Genomic DNA, 15,567 nt, shown 5'->3' with positions numbered 1-15,567 from the left:
ACAGAATGGAATAAAGTGTTTTAAAAAGGTGGCAAGATCATAAAATGGGCTGAATCTTTTGGCTGTTTAAATGACAAAGTTGATTCAAACAATGGTTGTTGCTTTAAAACAGACTGAAGAGAACAAGTGTTTTAATATGTAACCTTTAATGCATAAGTGTAGTCAACATGATTTTTAAACAAAGGCCAATAGATTGCACTCATAATTCATGCATAAATAGTCATGTGATGCAACACAAGGACAGTGTAGGGATATCAGTAATTGAGAAAGTTAAACATTGAAATTCTGGAGTGAAGGGAATTGTTTAAAGGACTGCCAATTACTTGAGTTATTGGACAATGAACCACAAACAATTCAAAGAGGAAAAATCATAAACATTTCAGATCTGGTAATTTACAATGGTTTGGTCCAAACAGGAATGACTAACACTCATCCTTCTATTCTAATGGCCGTCATTGTGGGATCCAAAGAGCCAGTAAGGAAGCCCACATGATAGTGTTATTAACATCTGTCTAGCGGACTAATGGTGACTGTTTAAGTGATATCAGTACAGAACGCATACGCGATACATCCTTTGACTGCTTGTTGGTTTTGGGATTGAAATCACAAAGACGTGCTACTCGCTCCCATTCTGTTCCAGGTGAATCTTCGTTAGAATCCTGGATAAAGGCCTCTTCAGCAGCTCTGAAATAGCAAAGACACAGATGAAGCACTAAATATGCACTTTTGATTATAATCAGTAAATTTCAAAACTGGACTTGGGAGACATGTTCATTTGGATGCTTACTTTCTACAGCTGAAAAGTGATAGCAAACTCTACCCCATATCTGGCACAGTTGCCAATAGCAGGACCAAGGTTCCACAAACCTTTTAAAAGCTATCAACACTGAGCTGACAGGCTAAAAGCCCATTAATTCAGGAACATATGACTAAACATATGCTGCACTCTTCCTCCAGACCACAACCCATTAGATCCTCAATAGGTTGTTCTAGCAATTTTGGGTAGTGCCTTTAGGAACACTAGTGTTGGTTGGTTCCAAATGTTCAGCCGAAGATAACTTGCAGTAATCTTATTCAGCACTTCAAGATTAGCCACGTTGAAAGACCAAGAATTGAATCTAGAATCTCATCAGAATGGCTCAGCACCAAGCCACAAATCTGGAGATGGGCCAAAGTTTAGCTGACTAACCATCCATATGCAGTAACCAAGGCTTCAAAGATGTTGCAAATTACTTGTTTCAAAGTTCATTGTCTTAATGAAGGAACCATACACCAGGCAGAAATTTGAGGCCTAACAGTTCAGCTTCAGACAAATGTCATCACCAAGACAAAACAGTAAGCTTTCAGTTGTGTAAAATCACTTTCTCAACAGAACTGCATTGTGATTTGCTATGTCATTTAAAATAAGCCTTTAAAACAACTTTCAAGTGAGCTTTCCCCCCTGCAACATAAATGAGAACCAAAACTGATTCGTTTATTCTCTTTTAGTGACTGGTAAGAAATCAGATAATTCAGGCTACTGCTGAGGCTTTTTAAAAGCAGCATTTGTAAAATTCAAATTCAATTTGACCTCTTCAGTGTTTATTTCAGAATTAACCATTAATTTGTACAATTCTCTCACCTCTAAAGAAATATTTCTATGTAGACAAATTCTACTTTCATCCCATTGTTTTCCTATACAAAAACTTGGCTAGATAAATTCTCAGATTAAGTAATTAGGCACGATAACAAGCAAATTTCAACAAAAAGCCAAACCTCAATCAAGGTGAAAGATTCTACACATTGCATTTGGAGACCAGTACAAACCCATCAAGACTATGGAATTATTTTACTTTCACTACTCCACTGAAATCACAAGCTAATATCCTTTCCACTCATTGTCAGGAGGGTGAAGTTCAGCTTGGACAGATGCGTCTGAAAGCAGATTAACAGGTTAAACACTTCAGGGTTACAGCATGATGAACCAAACTGAAATGAATGGGTGGAGTTGGTTCACATTCAGACAAGTGGGTCAAATGCATCCTGATTTACTTTCACTGGAGCATGAAGAAATTAAAATGAAATGCAGACAGAAGTCATTGAGATCTAGAATAGAAAATTACATTTCTTCTACTACAGAAACATACAAAGTTAGGCAGAAAAGCATTAGAACCAGACCAGAGATTAGTGGTGACATGAAGCCAAATTGAATTTCTTCAGGTATTAGATTTCTTATAGCTTAGTGTAAAAATCATCTACTGATAACTTCTTAAATTCTTGTGCACTGAGGTAGTTCCAAGCATAGTCTTGTCATTTCAATATTGGTTTACACTTGCATTTGAATATTTTCAGCTCTGCATTTCTCAATGTGACCTTTGCTACAGGCTTTCAAACATTTCTTCAGCTTTGTTTTGCCAGTGGTATTTTTTCAAATTGGAAAAGCAAACACCAAAACCAACACTATCCACGTTATTGTCCATAAGTCTCCTTCCCACTCTAGATGGCAGAAGCACCAAGTCAGCAATAATTTAGCTAAAGATGAAGGTTTTTGCTCATCTATGAAAACCACATGGAATAAGTCTGGTACTTTTCTAGAAAAGTTTATGTAGCATTTAAATTGGATGATTAGTTGACATGATCTCAGCCATTTCAAAGAAGTATTCCTTTTCCTTCAAGGAGTTCTTAAAACCTGGCCTGGTTTCTGCTTCAGTCAAACTGCAGGTGAATATTTTACATTCCTCCTACTTTGTACTGGAATAATTAATTATACCCTTAGACTCAAGGTTGCATCCATATTGTCTTGCTCCATATCCTGTCAACTCTGGAACCTATTCCTTTCTTGCCTCACTACCTAAAACCACCTCAGCTAAGGATCTAAAGTTTAGATTTTACTCATCTTTCTATTCATTTCTTCATGACATGCCCATAAATATGCATTAACATTTCCATATAGTAGGTAACACAAGATTTCAGTATTAAAAGAACACATCAGCAAGACTTCATGGAGCCTACCCAAGGAATAATCACAACACAGATAGGAGGCAAAACTTAAGAATGTTTTCTGGACTTTTGGACCCCAAGATTTGTGCTGAGCTCTCTAAGAGAATAGATGTTTATAGGTACCAGAGGAACACAGTTTGATGAAGCCAGATCAAAGTACATCACTAACTGGAGAAGAAGTGAAATGTTATTTTTCCCAAGAGAAGATCTTGAATAGTGCTTTCCAACAGCTTTAAAGTAAACTTGCATGAACTAAGGATATAATGCAGTGAAACTGAAGTGATTGTCAATTGTAAGGCTAAGCACAGAGACACAGAAGTAATGCTATAACTCAGAATACACCACTTGTTCTGCATAGGAAAAGCTACCCAGCTATTCCAAGGACCTTTGACACAAGCAGAAATTCCTAGATAGGGAGAAAAGCTTAAGTGTAAGTGACTAATCACTTTTTCCAGAGTGTAAAACAATCTTGGGAGCACTGGCTCCAGTGAAAAAACAAATACAAATTAACTGGAATCAACTTAAAAGAAAGCATTAAAAAAAGCAAAATTCTATCTAAAATGCATTGTTTTCCAGGACTTCAAAGCATTTACCATATTGTTCAGGGTTCAATTAATGTATAGTCTTCACTAAAGAGGCATGTGTTTGAAAGACAGTGTTGGCAAAAAATCTGAAATCACTGAAGTCTGAATGTTTAAATTAGAAAGATGTGAAGAGTCTTGCATTTGATCCCCAATCTATAGAAAGAGATTACAATAAGATTTTAATTGGCCTCCTTGCAGACTGTGGTTTAGCTGGGGACCATTAACAATCATTCATTAGCTTTTGCAAGACATGGCATATGTGGATAACATCTCAAAGATCAACAAATTTAAAGACTAGTCTCAGTTGACCAGCTTTCATTTTAAAATCAGTGCAGTCAGAGATCAGGGAATCATGTCAATGGGGAGTCCATACTTTGAGGAATGGAACCAAAAACGTGCTGCTGAAATAAAGAACTAGTTCTATAGGTATAATGTTTGTACATTTTCAATGCAGACATTGTACGATTACCTCCAAGTCTGAGTTTATCAAGATTTGAAACAGTGAAATTCTAAATGTTACAGAGCATTGAAAATAAAATAGCAAACATACACGTAGCCTATTACATCAGCGAAGGATTGTTTGTAGAAAGCTTCGTCAGCGATCCTAGTGCACATGCATGTTAGTCCAGAAAGTGAACCCGCAGACCAACAGGAAAGGAGCACAGAAGTTGCAACAGGTGGGTAGAGAAAGGATAAAGAAAAAAGGAGGACAGTGTTAATATTTTTAGCAAGAATTTAGTAATTTGCAGTTGCAAGTATTTCATCTTTGCCTGGAATGAAGTTAGGAAAGAAGTGGTGGTTAAAAGAGGTCAAGGATGCCTATTGGAAATCAACAGTTGAAGATTAGAGCAATATTTAAAATTCTAGTCTTAAATGAAAGCCTTACAACAGTCACTGAACAATTACTGTTATCACCACAAAATCTGCAGTCAATGCATACAGCTCAAAAAAAACAGCTCCATACTTTATGGAATAGTCACTAAACAGTTAAAAGGTCAAACATGTTTATTCTAGCAAAATCTATCAAGGTTACTTCAAATATTAGTATTTGGAACAGCAGTGTTTTAATGCTGGAAATAAATCTCCATTATGAATTAGATATTTCTGCAAATTATACATCATTGCAGAGATCAATTATTAGCATTAGTGCTGGCTTAAATTTGGGATAAGGGCATTGTTGGCTGCAGCATTCATTGCTCTAGAAGCCCTAAAAAGGTGTTCCACTACTTTCTTGAAATACTGCTTTTTTTTTTATTGACAGAACCCACAAAGTTGTTATGGAGAGTTCCAAGATTTTGACCCTGCAATACTGAAGGGACAGCAGTTTATTTTGAATCAGAATGCAATGTGCCTTGGCAGAGAACTTACATGTGAACATATGTACCTCACCTCCCCTGACCCTCAGCAGGAAGAACCTTAGATCTCCTTGCTTACCTTATGTTCATACAGGATTGCAGAACTTGCATCCAAGTCAAATGTTTGTGGAGTTGCTTAGCCCTGTCTCACTTGTTACTTTGTGTAAAGCAGTTGAGTCTAGGTGGACAAGTCGTTTTTAAGTATGCCCAATGGTGCTTCTCCCATGCCCTCCTGCACTCTTGACAGGTATCCATTCACATGCATTAACTGAACCTACTTTCACCAGCTTCAAGCCCATGGAATCCAGACCAAAACAACCTTTTCACTGGTTTTACTCTGCCAGTTCTCAAAATCCACTCCTCCTGGTTATGAACACTGTAGAAAGGTTGCCCTGATGTACCAAGAAAGTGTAATTTTGAATATCTCCATTCTCATGACTAGAAGTTCTTTCTCCCCCTTGAAGTTTAATCCCTCCACACCTTCTAGTGTTTCACAGGTTCCAAGGGAACTGGGAAAAGCCCAATTTCTAGGCAAGACCCATCCAAACTCAAGTTTCAGATTAAATTCTTGCTTCTGTGCTTTTTGCTTCTACAAAAGAAGGATTCCATTTTGAAATTGTATCAGTGATAATGGGAACTGCAGATGCGAGAGAATCCCAGATAAGTGTGAAGCTGGATGAACAGAGCAGGCCCAGCAGCACCTCAGGTGCACGAAAACTGGCGTTTTGGGCCTATATGCCCCTCTCTGATGAAGAGTCTAGGCCTGAAACATCAGCTTTTGTGCACCCGAGATGCTGCTTGGCCTGCTGTGTTCATCCAGCTTCACACTATCTTCCATTTTGAAATCCTGGTCAATCTGCCTTAAAAATTCACTCAAGATGAGACTGGCCAGCATTTTATTGCTTGACCTTAGCTGCCCTTGAAGTCATGTAGCAAGCTACTCCAAAAAGGGGTGTGGAGAATCAACCACATTGCAGGACTCAAGTCAATTGTAAGCCAGATCAGGTGGTGAAGATGACAAAATTTTCTTCCTTGAAAAGGTATAGCGATTCAGATGGCTTTTCCAGACAATGAGCAAAGAGTTTTCTCCCCCAACCCATGGTCATTAGTAGATTCTTAAATCCAGATTTTATGGCAGAATTAAAATTCCACCACCTCCGTGGCAGGATTCAAACCTGGCTCCCCAGAACATTAGCCAAGCTTCTGTTTCAAACAGTCTAGCAGTAATACACACTGGGCCATCACTTGCCCTTTGACACCTTAGATGATGTGCACTTGCTCCTACAAATACCCATAGATAGGAAAGTGAAGTCTTTCAAAAATAGTTAGTATGAGGAATAAAACTGGCTTAAGGATGCCAATGAAAATATTCAATTAGACCTCTTTGTATCATGGGAATATTCCCACTAAATATTTACTATTCACTGCTTAAATCTGTAAAGCTGGCTTTACATTTCAGCTTCTAGGGGTCCCTGGACTCTGTTCCACAGATGCAGTCAGACTGAATTTTTCCAGCAATGTCTGTTTTGCTTTAAATTACTATTTTCTTTGTTAGGCATTTCACAAATTAACTAGTTAAAAGAAGGTTTGATATAGAAATATTCCTTGCAGGTTGTGCAATAACTGGGGATCTGGAATCATTGTTCAGCAACTCTTACCCTACTTTTAAAATAAAAAAATGTAATGCCACAGCCAATGCATGACAAACATGGACTAAAAAAGAAGCTGGTGCAAAGGTTTAAAAAAATGCACAAGACAGCAGCCTTAGATGACTAAAGCTTAAGTTTTAGCTCACATGGTATTTAAGTCATGTGAGCAGTGGTAGCATCCCTACCTCTGGGCCAGACGATTCAGTTTCAAGTTCAACTATCCCAGAGGGGTCATAGGGTGTCTGAACAGCAAGAATAAGCTATAGCTGGCCGCTCCAAGCACACAAGATGGAGCAGTGACAGAAGGGGGAGATAGACCAAAGTTAAATTTTAGTCACATAGCAATTTAAAGGGAAGCCTTGGGCACCTCTCAACCAAGAGAAAGAAACTTATTTCCCCCTTCCCTCAAGCTCATTCACACCCATGTGGCATTTGTACCAGGTTAACATTAAAGCATGCAGCAATTTTGGTTCATGTACACATGACATTCAATAAATTTATGCTGTCCTCCATATGTCAACATACCACTTACTCCATAACAGCTTAAATGCTGAATATTTATGATTACATCAAAACTACATTTTAATGTGAATGCAAAGGAACCTTTTGCATTAAGAGGGTCTGCAACTGTGTTAGTTGGGAAAAGCACAACTAAAATCCAAATTTCAAAATTAAGTCTGCATTTGTAAGTTCCATATTCAATCTGACTTAAACAGTTGTAAAATATTTTTCTGGTATACAACTTTTAGTTCAGATATTACTAGTAACCACTCATACTGAAACTCAACTGAGTGCATTTACTTTATTCAACTTGTACCTACAATTTAGCAAAAGTGAAAGCTTCATTCTGTAGACACTCAACTCAATCATTACACAAATGAAAACAAACGTGTGGGAATCTACATTTGATTATTAGCAACTTTTTAACAGTTTATAAACAGAATTTGGGAGTCATTTTCTATTAAGCTGTAGTAAAAAAAGTACAGCTAGCCTTACCTGTTATTCTTTTTTATTTTTTCCAACTGTTCATTCTGTCGAACATACCATTCTTCTAGTTCCTTTCTTGCCTTTTCTTTCCATTCCATTTCTGCTTTTCGAGAAGCAGCATCTAAGATTAAAAACCATTAGGCTGAATACTCAAGTTGTACAATAACAAACTGGTTAATACTGGGAGGTTAAAAATGACCACCAATAGTTTTAATTCAATACCACTGATTTTCAGTTGAAAGTTTTCCACACCCAAAGAAAATTCTTAAGGTGCCAATTTTCTTTAATATTCAGGTAACAGCAGAATCATCTTAGATAAGAATGTTTTACAGGATTGGATATTCTGGGAATAGAATATTGTCATTTACAGAGAGCCAACTCAATCCAGTCTCAAATACAACAGATCTAAAATTCTGAACTTTTTTGCAGAAGCAGTTATATTGATCAAGCCCAACCTAAGTTTGTATTAAAAACAATTACCACTTTCCACATTACAAGTCACATTTAATTCAGTGTTTGTAGCTTAAAGCTTCTTTCCCTTCCCAAGGGAAAGGTGGTGAGCTAGAACATGGAGAGAAGTTATTCATTTCCAAACTCATGAGATAGTAACAATTCTGCATTTTCTTGTCTTGCTATAGCTACGAAGACAAAGATTTCAAATCACACAGATACTGTACTAAGTTCCTCTTACCGAGATTTTCTAGGCGAGTTATCTGCTCTTCTCTCCATTTTCGAATGCTCTCAGGTTCTTGGCTCAAGCGATCCGCTCGAGCTATTGCAGCATAACTGTCATTTGGGCAATTTGACTCCTGTATTAAACAGATGATTATACAAGTACGACTCAATGTCTACTGAAGGGACTGCAATTATCTTTCCCTGCTTAATAATAGTGACAATTCTGTTAAGTTGACCTTCATGTTATATTAAAATAAGCACAATACCCAGAAAACTCGGATGGGTCCAAATCAGTGTTTTTATTCGCTTCATTTGTATGCGGAAGGTTTCTGCCTTTAACTTTAACCCACTATTTGATGTACTGCCACCAAGCTTTGTGACATCAAAACCACCACTTACATACTCACTTGTGACATCAATGCACAAGTGATGAGATAATCATAACATTTTAATATCACTTCCTTTTGTATTGCCCCCTACACATTTTTTCATCCATTTTCTAGCACCCAGTCAGTACAAGTTGAGTGTAAATCTTCAGAATCTTCTCATAACTTAAGTGCACTAGTAATTAACACTGCACACAATATGCCAGAGGCAAGTTTCCCAATTTGTCATTTGGATTATCAGTAATTCAACATTTGTTCACTTTTAAAATGTGATCCAAAAGTCAAAAAATGGAAAGAGACAGCTTTAAAGATTGTTAGAGATGTCCCTCAATGTGATTTACTTTCAGTACAAAGTAAATTGGTTGCCATGATATAGGCATAGAGTAATGTTATGCTGACTAAAGCAATATCATTGCTTATTAATCTTTCCAGCTCCCAGCTCATTGGCCTCTAGGTTACAGCACTTAAGTGCACTTGGTTTAAAAACTACCATGATTTATTATAGGTAGCTAGACTGTAAAATTCCAGCACTTTCAATCTGAACCACTATCAAAGTACTGAACAAAACAGGTTAAGGACATCCATGAGAAGCCAACTGAATCTTCAGCCACAGAACAGCACTTTACAAAAGTTGGGTGATTACACATTTAGGGAATTTAAATAACAGGCTCAAAAATTTTAAAAAAGTGTATTTTAAAAGCAGAGACAAAACCACAGTGGTACTACTAGTGTGCTCTAAACAATTGCATCTAACCCTTTTCACATCACTTATGTCCAGTAAACTAAACTTAAATTTTGATATAATTCACATGTGTTATTACACCATCAGTAGTCAGCTGTAATACTGCATTAGAAAAACATTTTGCCAACCTGGTATACTTCACCATTAACTGCAGTCAGGCCTTCTTCAAATCCACCTGAGGGGGGAAAAAACAAATATTGACTTTAAAATGATTCGGAACATTTAATGACTATCACCACTGTAGGACAATTTGACTGCAAAAAAGCAAAGTTTAGTATACAGACAATTTTCTTGCCAAATGAGTTCACACACAATGGATTACTTCAGAAGCAGTGGCTCATCCAATTTCTGCAATACTGACTTCAGGCTGTTTGTACAACAGCATTGTGCATGCTAAAAAATCTGGGGCAGGCACATACCGTTCTACATGTTTGTGTTTGCTAGGTTTTGTACATGTTAAAATCAACCACACTTGACAGTCTCTATCGTTCAAGTTAATCTGTCATGATAGTGCTTATATTGAACTCCACAGCACAGTCCTGAGTTTTATTAAAGTGGAATGATCAAGTGAACTTTAGCTTGACTCCACTGCACAGCTTTGTTGCAGCAATCAGCATGACAGACTACAGTATGATCAGCAATAAGCCATTATTGTTACCCATGCAATTAACATGGTGACTGACAAATTTGTTGCAAGATCCAGGTCCAGCAGCTTCTACAAAGTACTTTGGACCTTCAAAGGAAGGAAAGCAAACTTGACATCTTTAACAATAGTTCTTTATATGAAAAAGGAGGAACATGAAATCTGACTAGTAAGCAATGTGGTGAATTCAACATTAAAATCATGTTCTGGAAGCAAAAGAGGAAAGATTAATTGTTGCTACCTTTGAAATTTGGCAGTTATGAACATTCATAACTATTATGGGGAAACCTGGGTTCAAAAGCAGACAGAATTGTAAGGCATCAAGTTTAATTTGTTTATATGCAGTATATATCACGTCTCCCCTCAAACAATGTTACTTGAGTGGCAGAATGGTGCCTGATGTGTGATGGATGGACTGAGGGCTTACAACCTTGACTAGAACTTCAGCTAATAGGATGCCACATTAGAAATAGAAAAGTGGTATCTAGTGACAGGGTTCAGTATCTCAGACAAAACCACCGACAAGGTCAGGTAGCATGCATGTGTTCAGTCATTATAAAAAGATCACTAGCTTAGAGGTCTCCAAGAATTGGAACAGAGGGAAAACATATTCGATTGCTTAGAAAAAGTCAAGCAATTGCTGTTTAGAAGGTGGAGGAAGTTTCTAGAAACTAACAATCAGTAATGTCAATAGAACTAGGAATTTTATGGCTCTTCGAGTGGAATGTCCACTATATCTGTTCAAGGTTAAGGATTTAAAGAGTTGTATCCTTATTTCCGACATTAGATTATTTCAAACAGATCTTGGATAGTATAGTGTAAAGTATGTTTCCTCCCTGCACTGCACTGTGAAAGCTCTCTGCAGTTCCTACAGTACACTGAAGTGTTTCTGTCTCAAGTTCTTGACAGCCAATGGTCACGAAAGGCACTGAACAAATTCAAGTTGAAATGAAACAATTTGAATTACTCAACCTGCCGAGTAAACTAAACAGCAAGAGAGAATGGGAAGCAACAATAAGATTTTACAACTTACATTTTAAATTAGACAAGGATGTGAAGCTGCTGTCCAAATTCCACAAAAATAAAGCAACTGCCATTAGCTTCAATGTTACCAACTACAAAATTTGTCAGTGTTGGTGTTAGTATGCTATTAAAAAACACTAAGATTCAAATCATTTTGGTCATGCACCAAGGCACACATTAAATTATTTAAAGATAGCTCCATTTCATTCTAGAAGGTCAAATGAAAAACACTCAAGTTTCAATTGCATTTGAAACTGGAACATGCTCATTTTACATTAAGTGTTTTGAGAAACAGGGCAGTAGTGTCCTTGACCTTATATATAAGGATCTCTCAAAGCTGCATTTTTCCGACTGTCATCAGCATAGTTTAAAAAGTGTACTAGAAAAAGGAATTTAGTTGTTGGGTTAGCCAAAAACAGCTCTGACCAAAACCTACTTTGCAGCTGTATAGATCCACACCTCTAGGTAGAGCACTGTGCATCCAAGTTTCTTTTGAACAGGTAACCGAAGTTTCTACTTTTCAACCTTTGTGGCTATTCTAGACTCACCACCTTCTGGATGAGAAAATCTTAACACCTTCGTTTTTGTCATCCTTGAGGCAGTCCCTCCATGCCCAGTGTTAGCTTACTAATTGTGCTCCAACTGCCTTGAGTGCCAGTATGTCTTCTAGATGTGATCTGGAGTGCCTTCTGTTTTAAAAAAAACCAAACTTTTGGCATTGTCCTGCAGTTTTACAGATGAAAGCATTCAGTTCCTCTGCTCTTCTTGCCAAAATAGAGTCTCATTTTTCCCACATGATATTCCATTTGGAGAGTTTTTGCCCACTCAACTCATCTACATACCTCTGCAGATTGCCACCCACACCATTTGCCTTCCCACCTCCATGTCTCACAATCATGGCTATAGTACATTCATTTTCCTCAGCTTAGTCACTACCCCTACAACAATTTTAACCTCAGCATGGATTCCTTGCCTCAGCTGATAGACCATGTGCCTTAACTATCAAACAATGCCACTGTCTTCCAAGGTCCACCAACATTTCTGGATTCTGTTTTAGATCTTAATGTTCTATTGTTTGACTTAATAACCTATTAGTTTGTGTATTCATTTGACTTGTTTGCCACCACAAAATACACTGCCTCTCTGCCAGATTCAATTCATATTAGGGTAGAGTAATAGGCTTTGCAAATGCTTATCTGCAGATGGGGAAGGCAAACATCAGGGCACGATACTGCCCATTAACAGGAAGCCAGATTGGGGGGGACACACACACCATGTGATGCACGAAAGACCAGATTTCTGACTTAACATCAAGGGCAGCTAAACAATGTCAATGCCAGGAAGCACAAGTTCAGCCTTAGTAATTTGATCATTTGGGAACATGTGAGTACAAGAGATAGGTCACTGGCTTCAAAGAATAAACCTGAGCAAGGGCAGAAATGAAGGACAAATACCAAAACCTTAGGAACTATTGCTGAGCAATTGAATGGCACTGTTTAAAAAAATCACTGACAATATCCTTGTAAGTAGGCAAGGAGTTTATTCATCAGGCCTTCAAGGCTGGAAACTGTAATAAGAGTCAGGAAGTGGAGAATAGAGGTGGAGAAAAGTAATTACACTGACTAGCAATCCAAGTTAATTTACTGCATACTCTTAAGAGTGGCTAAAATAATCCTTAGAGATTAATATACAACTTGCTATATTGGCACCCCAGCCTCTAACAGACCAAGGCCAATTTTATCATTATGGCAACCCCCAAAGTTTTACATATTGCGAGTCAGATTCAGCTATCTTAACATGAAGCTGGATTAAATGTTAGAAGACAAAACTAAGAGCACGAAGACCATGCCTTCACACAAAAGGACAAAGAAAACAGTGTGCTACAGTGAGCAAAGCACTTGCTTATCATATTTTATACAGCTTAATGCAAATCATATCTAACTTTTACTCCAGTGACCAGAGAAAAACTTAAATAAAGCAAGGCAAATCAGCATTTCAGTGCTTGACAGAACTTTGGAAAAGATTTTAAAATCAGTATTTTCAATGTGGGTTAAAAAGTTGGTTACATTTGGAAAGCATTCTAAGTGGTATTTGCAGTGTATCTTCTAGGCACCTCAAGAACTAAAGTAGCAAACAACACTTCAGGAACTGAAGTAGCAAACAAACTAGCTCAGCAAGTCAACCAACTTCAACACCCACAACCCCAGCTACACATCTACTACAAAGTCTTAAATCAGAAAATAAAAGCCACATGAACAAACTGGAGTGCTGACAACCAACACTCTGGGAGTGTAGTGAAAGATCTGTATTCACTGCTTAACTGAAAATTTCTCACTTTAGGTCTCAGACAAGAGTCAAAACAATTCCAAGTACACCATCATTGTATCACCTAACAAATCAGTTGTTAACAGTCTTATGTCACAAATACAAAAATTGTGACAAACACACAGGGAATTAGTGTTGAAGGATGTTGCTGAATTCTTCTATCAATCTTCCATTAAACAAAGCCAAGAGGAAATCAATTTAAAGTATTAAGCTGACAGAACAGAAAAGGCAAGTTATCAAAAACATTTCAAATAACTCATCTAAAGTCTTTTCTCTAAACTTCAGCATACTGGTTAGTTCACAGCTTAAAGCTTACTACTACATAGACAATTCAGAAACCTTTCAATCCCTCCAGGTTTTCCTACCACAGTCCAAAAATGTGCTTGTTAGGTGGATTGGCTGTGCTAAATTACCTATAATGTGCAAGCTAGGTGGTCAGACGAGAGAGGGTAGGGGTTTGGGTGGGATGGTCTTCAGAGGGTCCACGTGGATTTGATGGGCCAAATAGCATCCTTCCACACTGTAGGGATTCTATGCCTCTATGATCCCATGCTACTTTAAAACAACTCAACTTCTGGTGATTGCTGGTCCTGACTCCCAGTTAGGTTAAAATTGGGAAAATAAAGACTTGTACTATCACTGGAACATATCAACACCAACCAGCAGTAAGCGGATGACAGAAACAAACAGCTGCTCAATTCCACTCATGGGAGCAATTGCCTCAATTGGTCACCCCCATGACCATATTTTCCCAGAAGTCTTATTCAAGGGTGAAATTTACCCATTGCCCAACAGTTCTGACACAGCTACTGAACTTTGTGCTTCACAGTTAGTGTATACTTATTGTTGTCTTTTGAGTGTGAAAATACCACAGCATTTGATACAGAATAGCAGTAATGACCCTTAAAATGGATCAGAGCACTAAAATAGCTTAGGAAGCAAATATCTAACTGGGATATTTCTTCAGGTGCTTTGATTTGTAAAACTAGACTTAAGTCTTGATACGTTTAAGAAAAACATAGGTAATGTGAAATCGCACGTTCCCTTCATTTCAATATGCATTTAAAGTGGTGTAATTTTTAGTACAGCCTGGACATTTTAATCCAAACGACCAAACATTTTGAACTGCTTCAACTTTAATCGCACAAGCAGATTCATATTAGTTGCACTGATACTCATGACTGGTGAAAAACGTGAACTGTCATGACAAAAACAAGTCACTTCTTCACCGGGGCAATGGGTGGACAAAGTATTAAGGTACAGGTGTAGCAAGAACTAAAAGGTCACGTATCTGTTATCAGTGGGCACTGATGACTGACAGTTCATTTGTACTGAACCCGTTAAAACCGAAAAGTAGGTAGAATCAGTATCTTTCTTTAAAAAAATCCCAATCGGAGTCAAAGTAAACAGCCCACAGAAGAAGTGCTTACTTCACAGTTTGACATAACGCACTCGCCAGTTTGCGATAGGGTCTTCCGCTACGCGGGAAACATTATAAAAGTGCAAACACTGATAAGTTATTCTTCGACTAACAGCACAATAACAGATGTCCGATTACATGCGAGTAACGCAGAAACAGAAAACGAGGCAGGAAAAACAGCCGTTTATAAAAAGCTCTTTTGCGAAAAAAAAGAGTAGTCGGTGTCAAAATGACTTGGCGATATTTCCCGCTGCCGACAGTCACACAGACAGAGTGGGCGACGGTACAGGAGACTAGTTTCTGGTATCACCAGATTCAAACCAAATACAAGAAAGCTGGAGGAGTAAGAGCAGCGCGAAGGCCAGAAGAAGCGAGAGAAAAGAATTCAGCCAGCCCCGCCTGGTCAGGTCTAGGCCGAGCCACACGGTCGGAGTGAGACCACAGCCGGAAAACAAAATCCACCACAGTCTCCAGCATCGCCCACTACTTCCCCCCCAACCACACCCCACCTCCCCAAACCCGTGGCCCCCGGCCCCTCTCACCTCCAGTTTCGTGAGAGGAGTGAACCTGCAAGGCCGGCGGCACCTCACCACCGTCCAAGATACTGAAACCCTCATCATTCTCGATGCCGGCGATCTCGCTCTCCTGCTGTGCCAGGAAGGCAGCGGCCGGATCCTCCTCAGCGCTGCCCGTGGTACCGTTGTCCGACGAAAAGAAACCGAAGTCTTCCGCCATCTTCAAAAGACCGGGTTCGAAACTCGAAGCAAAACCGGAAGTCAGCGGCAGAAAAACCGGAAAT

At 38.4% G+C, this 15,567-nt stretch overlaps 1 protein-coding gene across 2 annotated transcripts; it reads right to left on the bottom strand.

Annotated features, from left to right (window-relative positions):
- Positions 1–129: 129 nt before the first annotated feature.
- LOC125458245 (clathrin light chain A-like) lies at positions 130–15,567 on the bottom strand. Of its 2 annotated transcripts, XM_048543349.2 has the most exons (6): positions 15,311–15,567; positions 9,486–9,532; positions 8,246–8,363; positions 7,564–7,675; positions 4,114–4,167; positions 130–684 (listed from the first exon to the last, which is right to left on the bottom strand). In XM_048543349.2, the coding sequence occupies exons 1-6, from the start codon at positions 15,501–15,503 to the stop codon at positions 513–515; spliced, it is 696 nt and encodes a 231-aa protein (XP_048399306.1). In that variant the 5' UTR covers positions 15,504–15,567; the 3' UTR covers positions 130–512. The 2 variants fall into 2 exon arrangements, with proteins under 2 accessions (XP_048399306.1, XP_048399307.1); XM_048543350.2 differs by lacking the exon at positions 4,114–4,167.

This window comes from Stegostoma tigrinum, chromosome 13 (genome assembly GCF_030684315.1).
Source record: "Stegostoma tigrinum isolate sSteTig4 chromosome 13, sSteTig4.hap1, whole genome shotgun sequence".
Lineage (NCBI taxonomy): Eukaryota > Metazoa > Chordata > Chondrichthyes > Orectolobiformes > Stegostomatidae > Stegostoma > Stegostoma tigrinum.
This window is presented reverse-complemented; position numbering and strand designations above follow the sequence as displayed.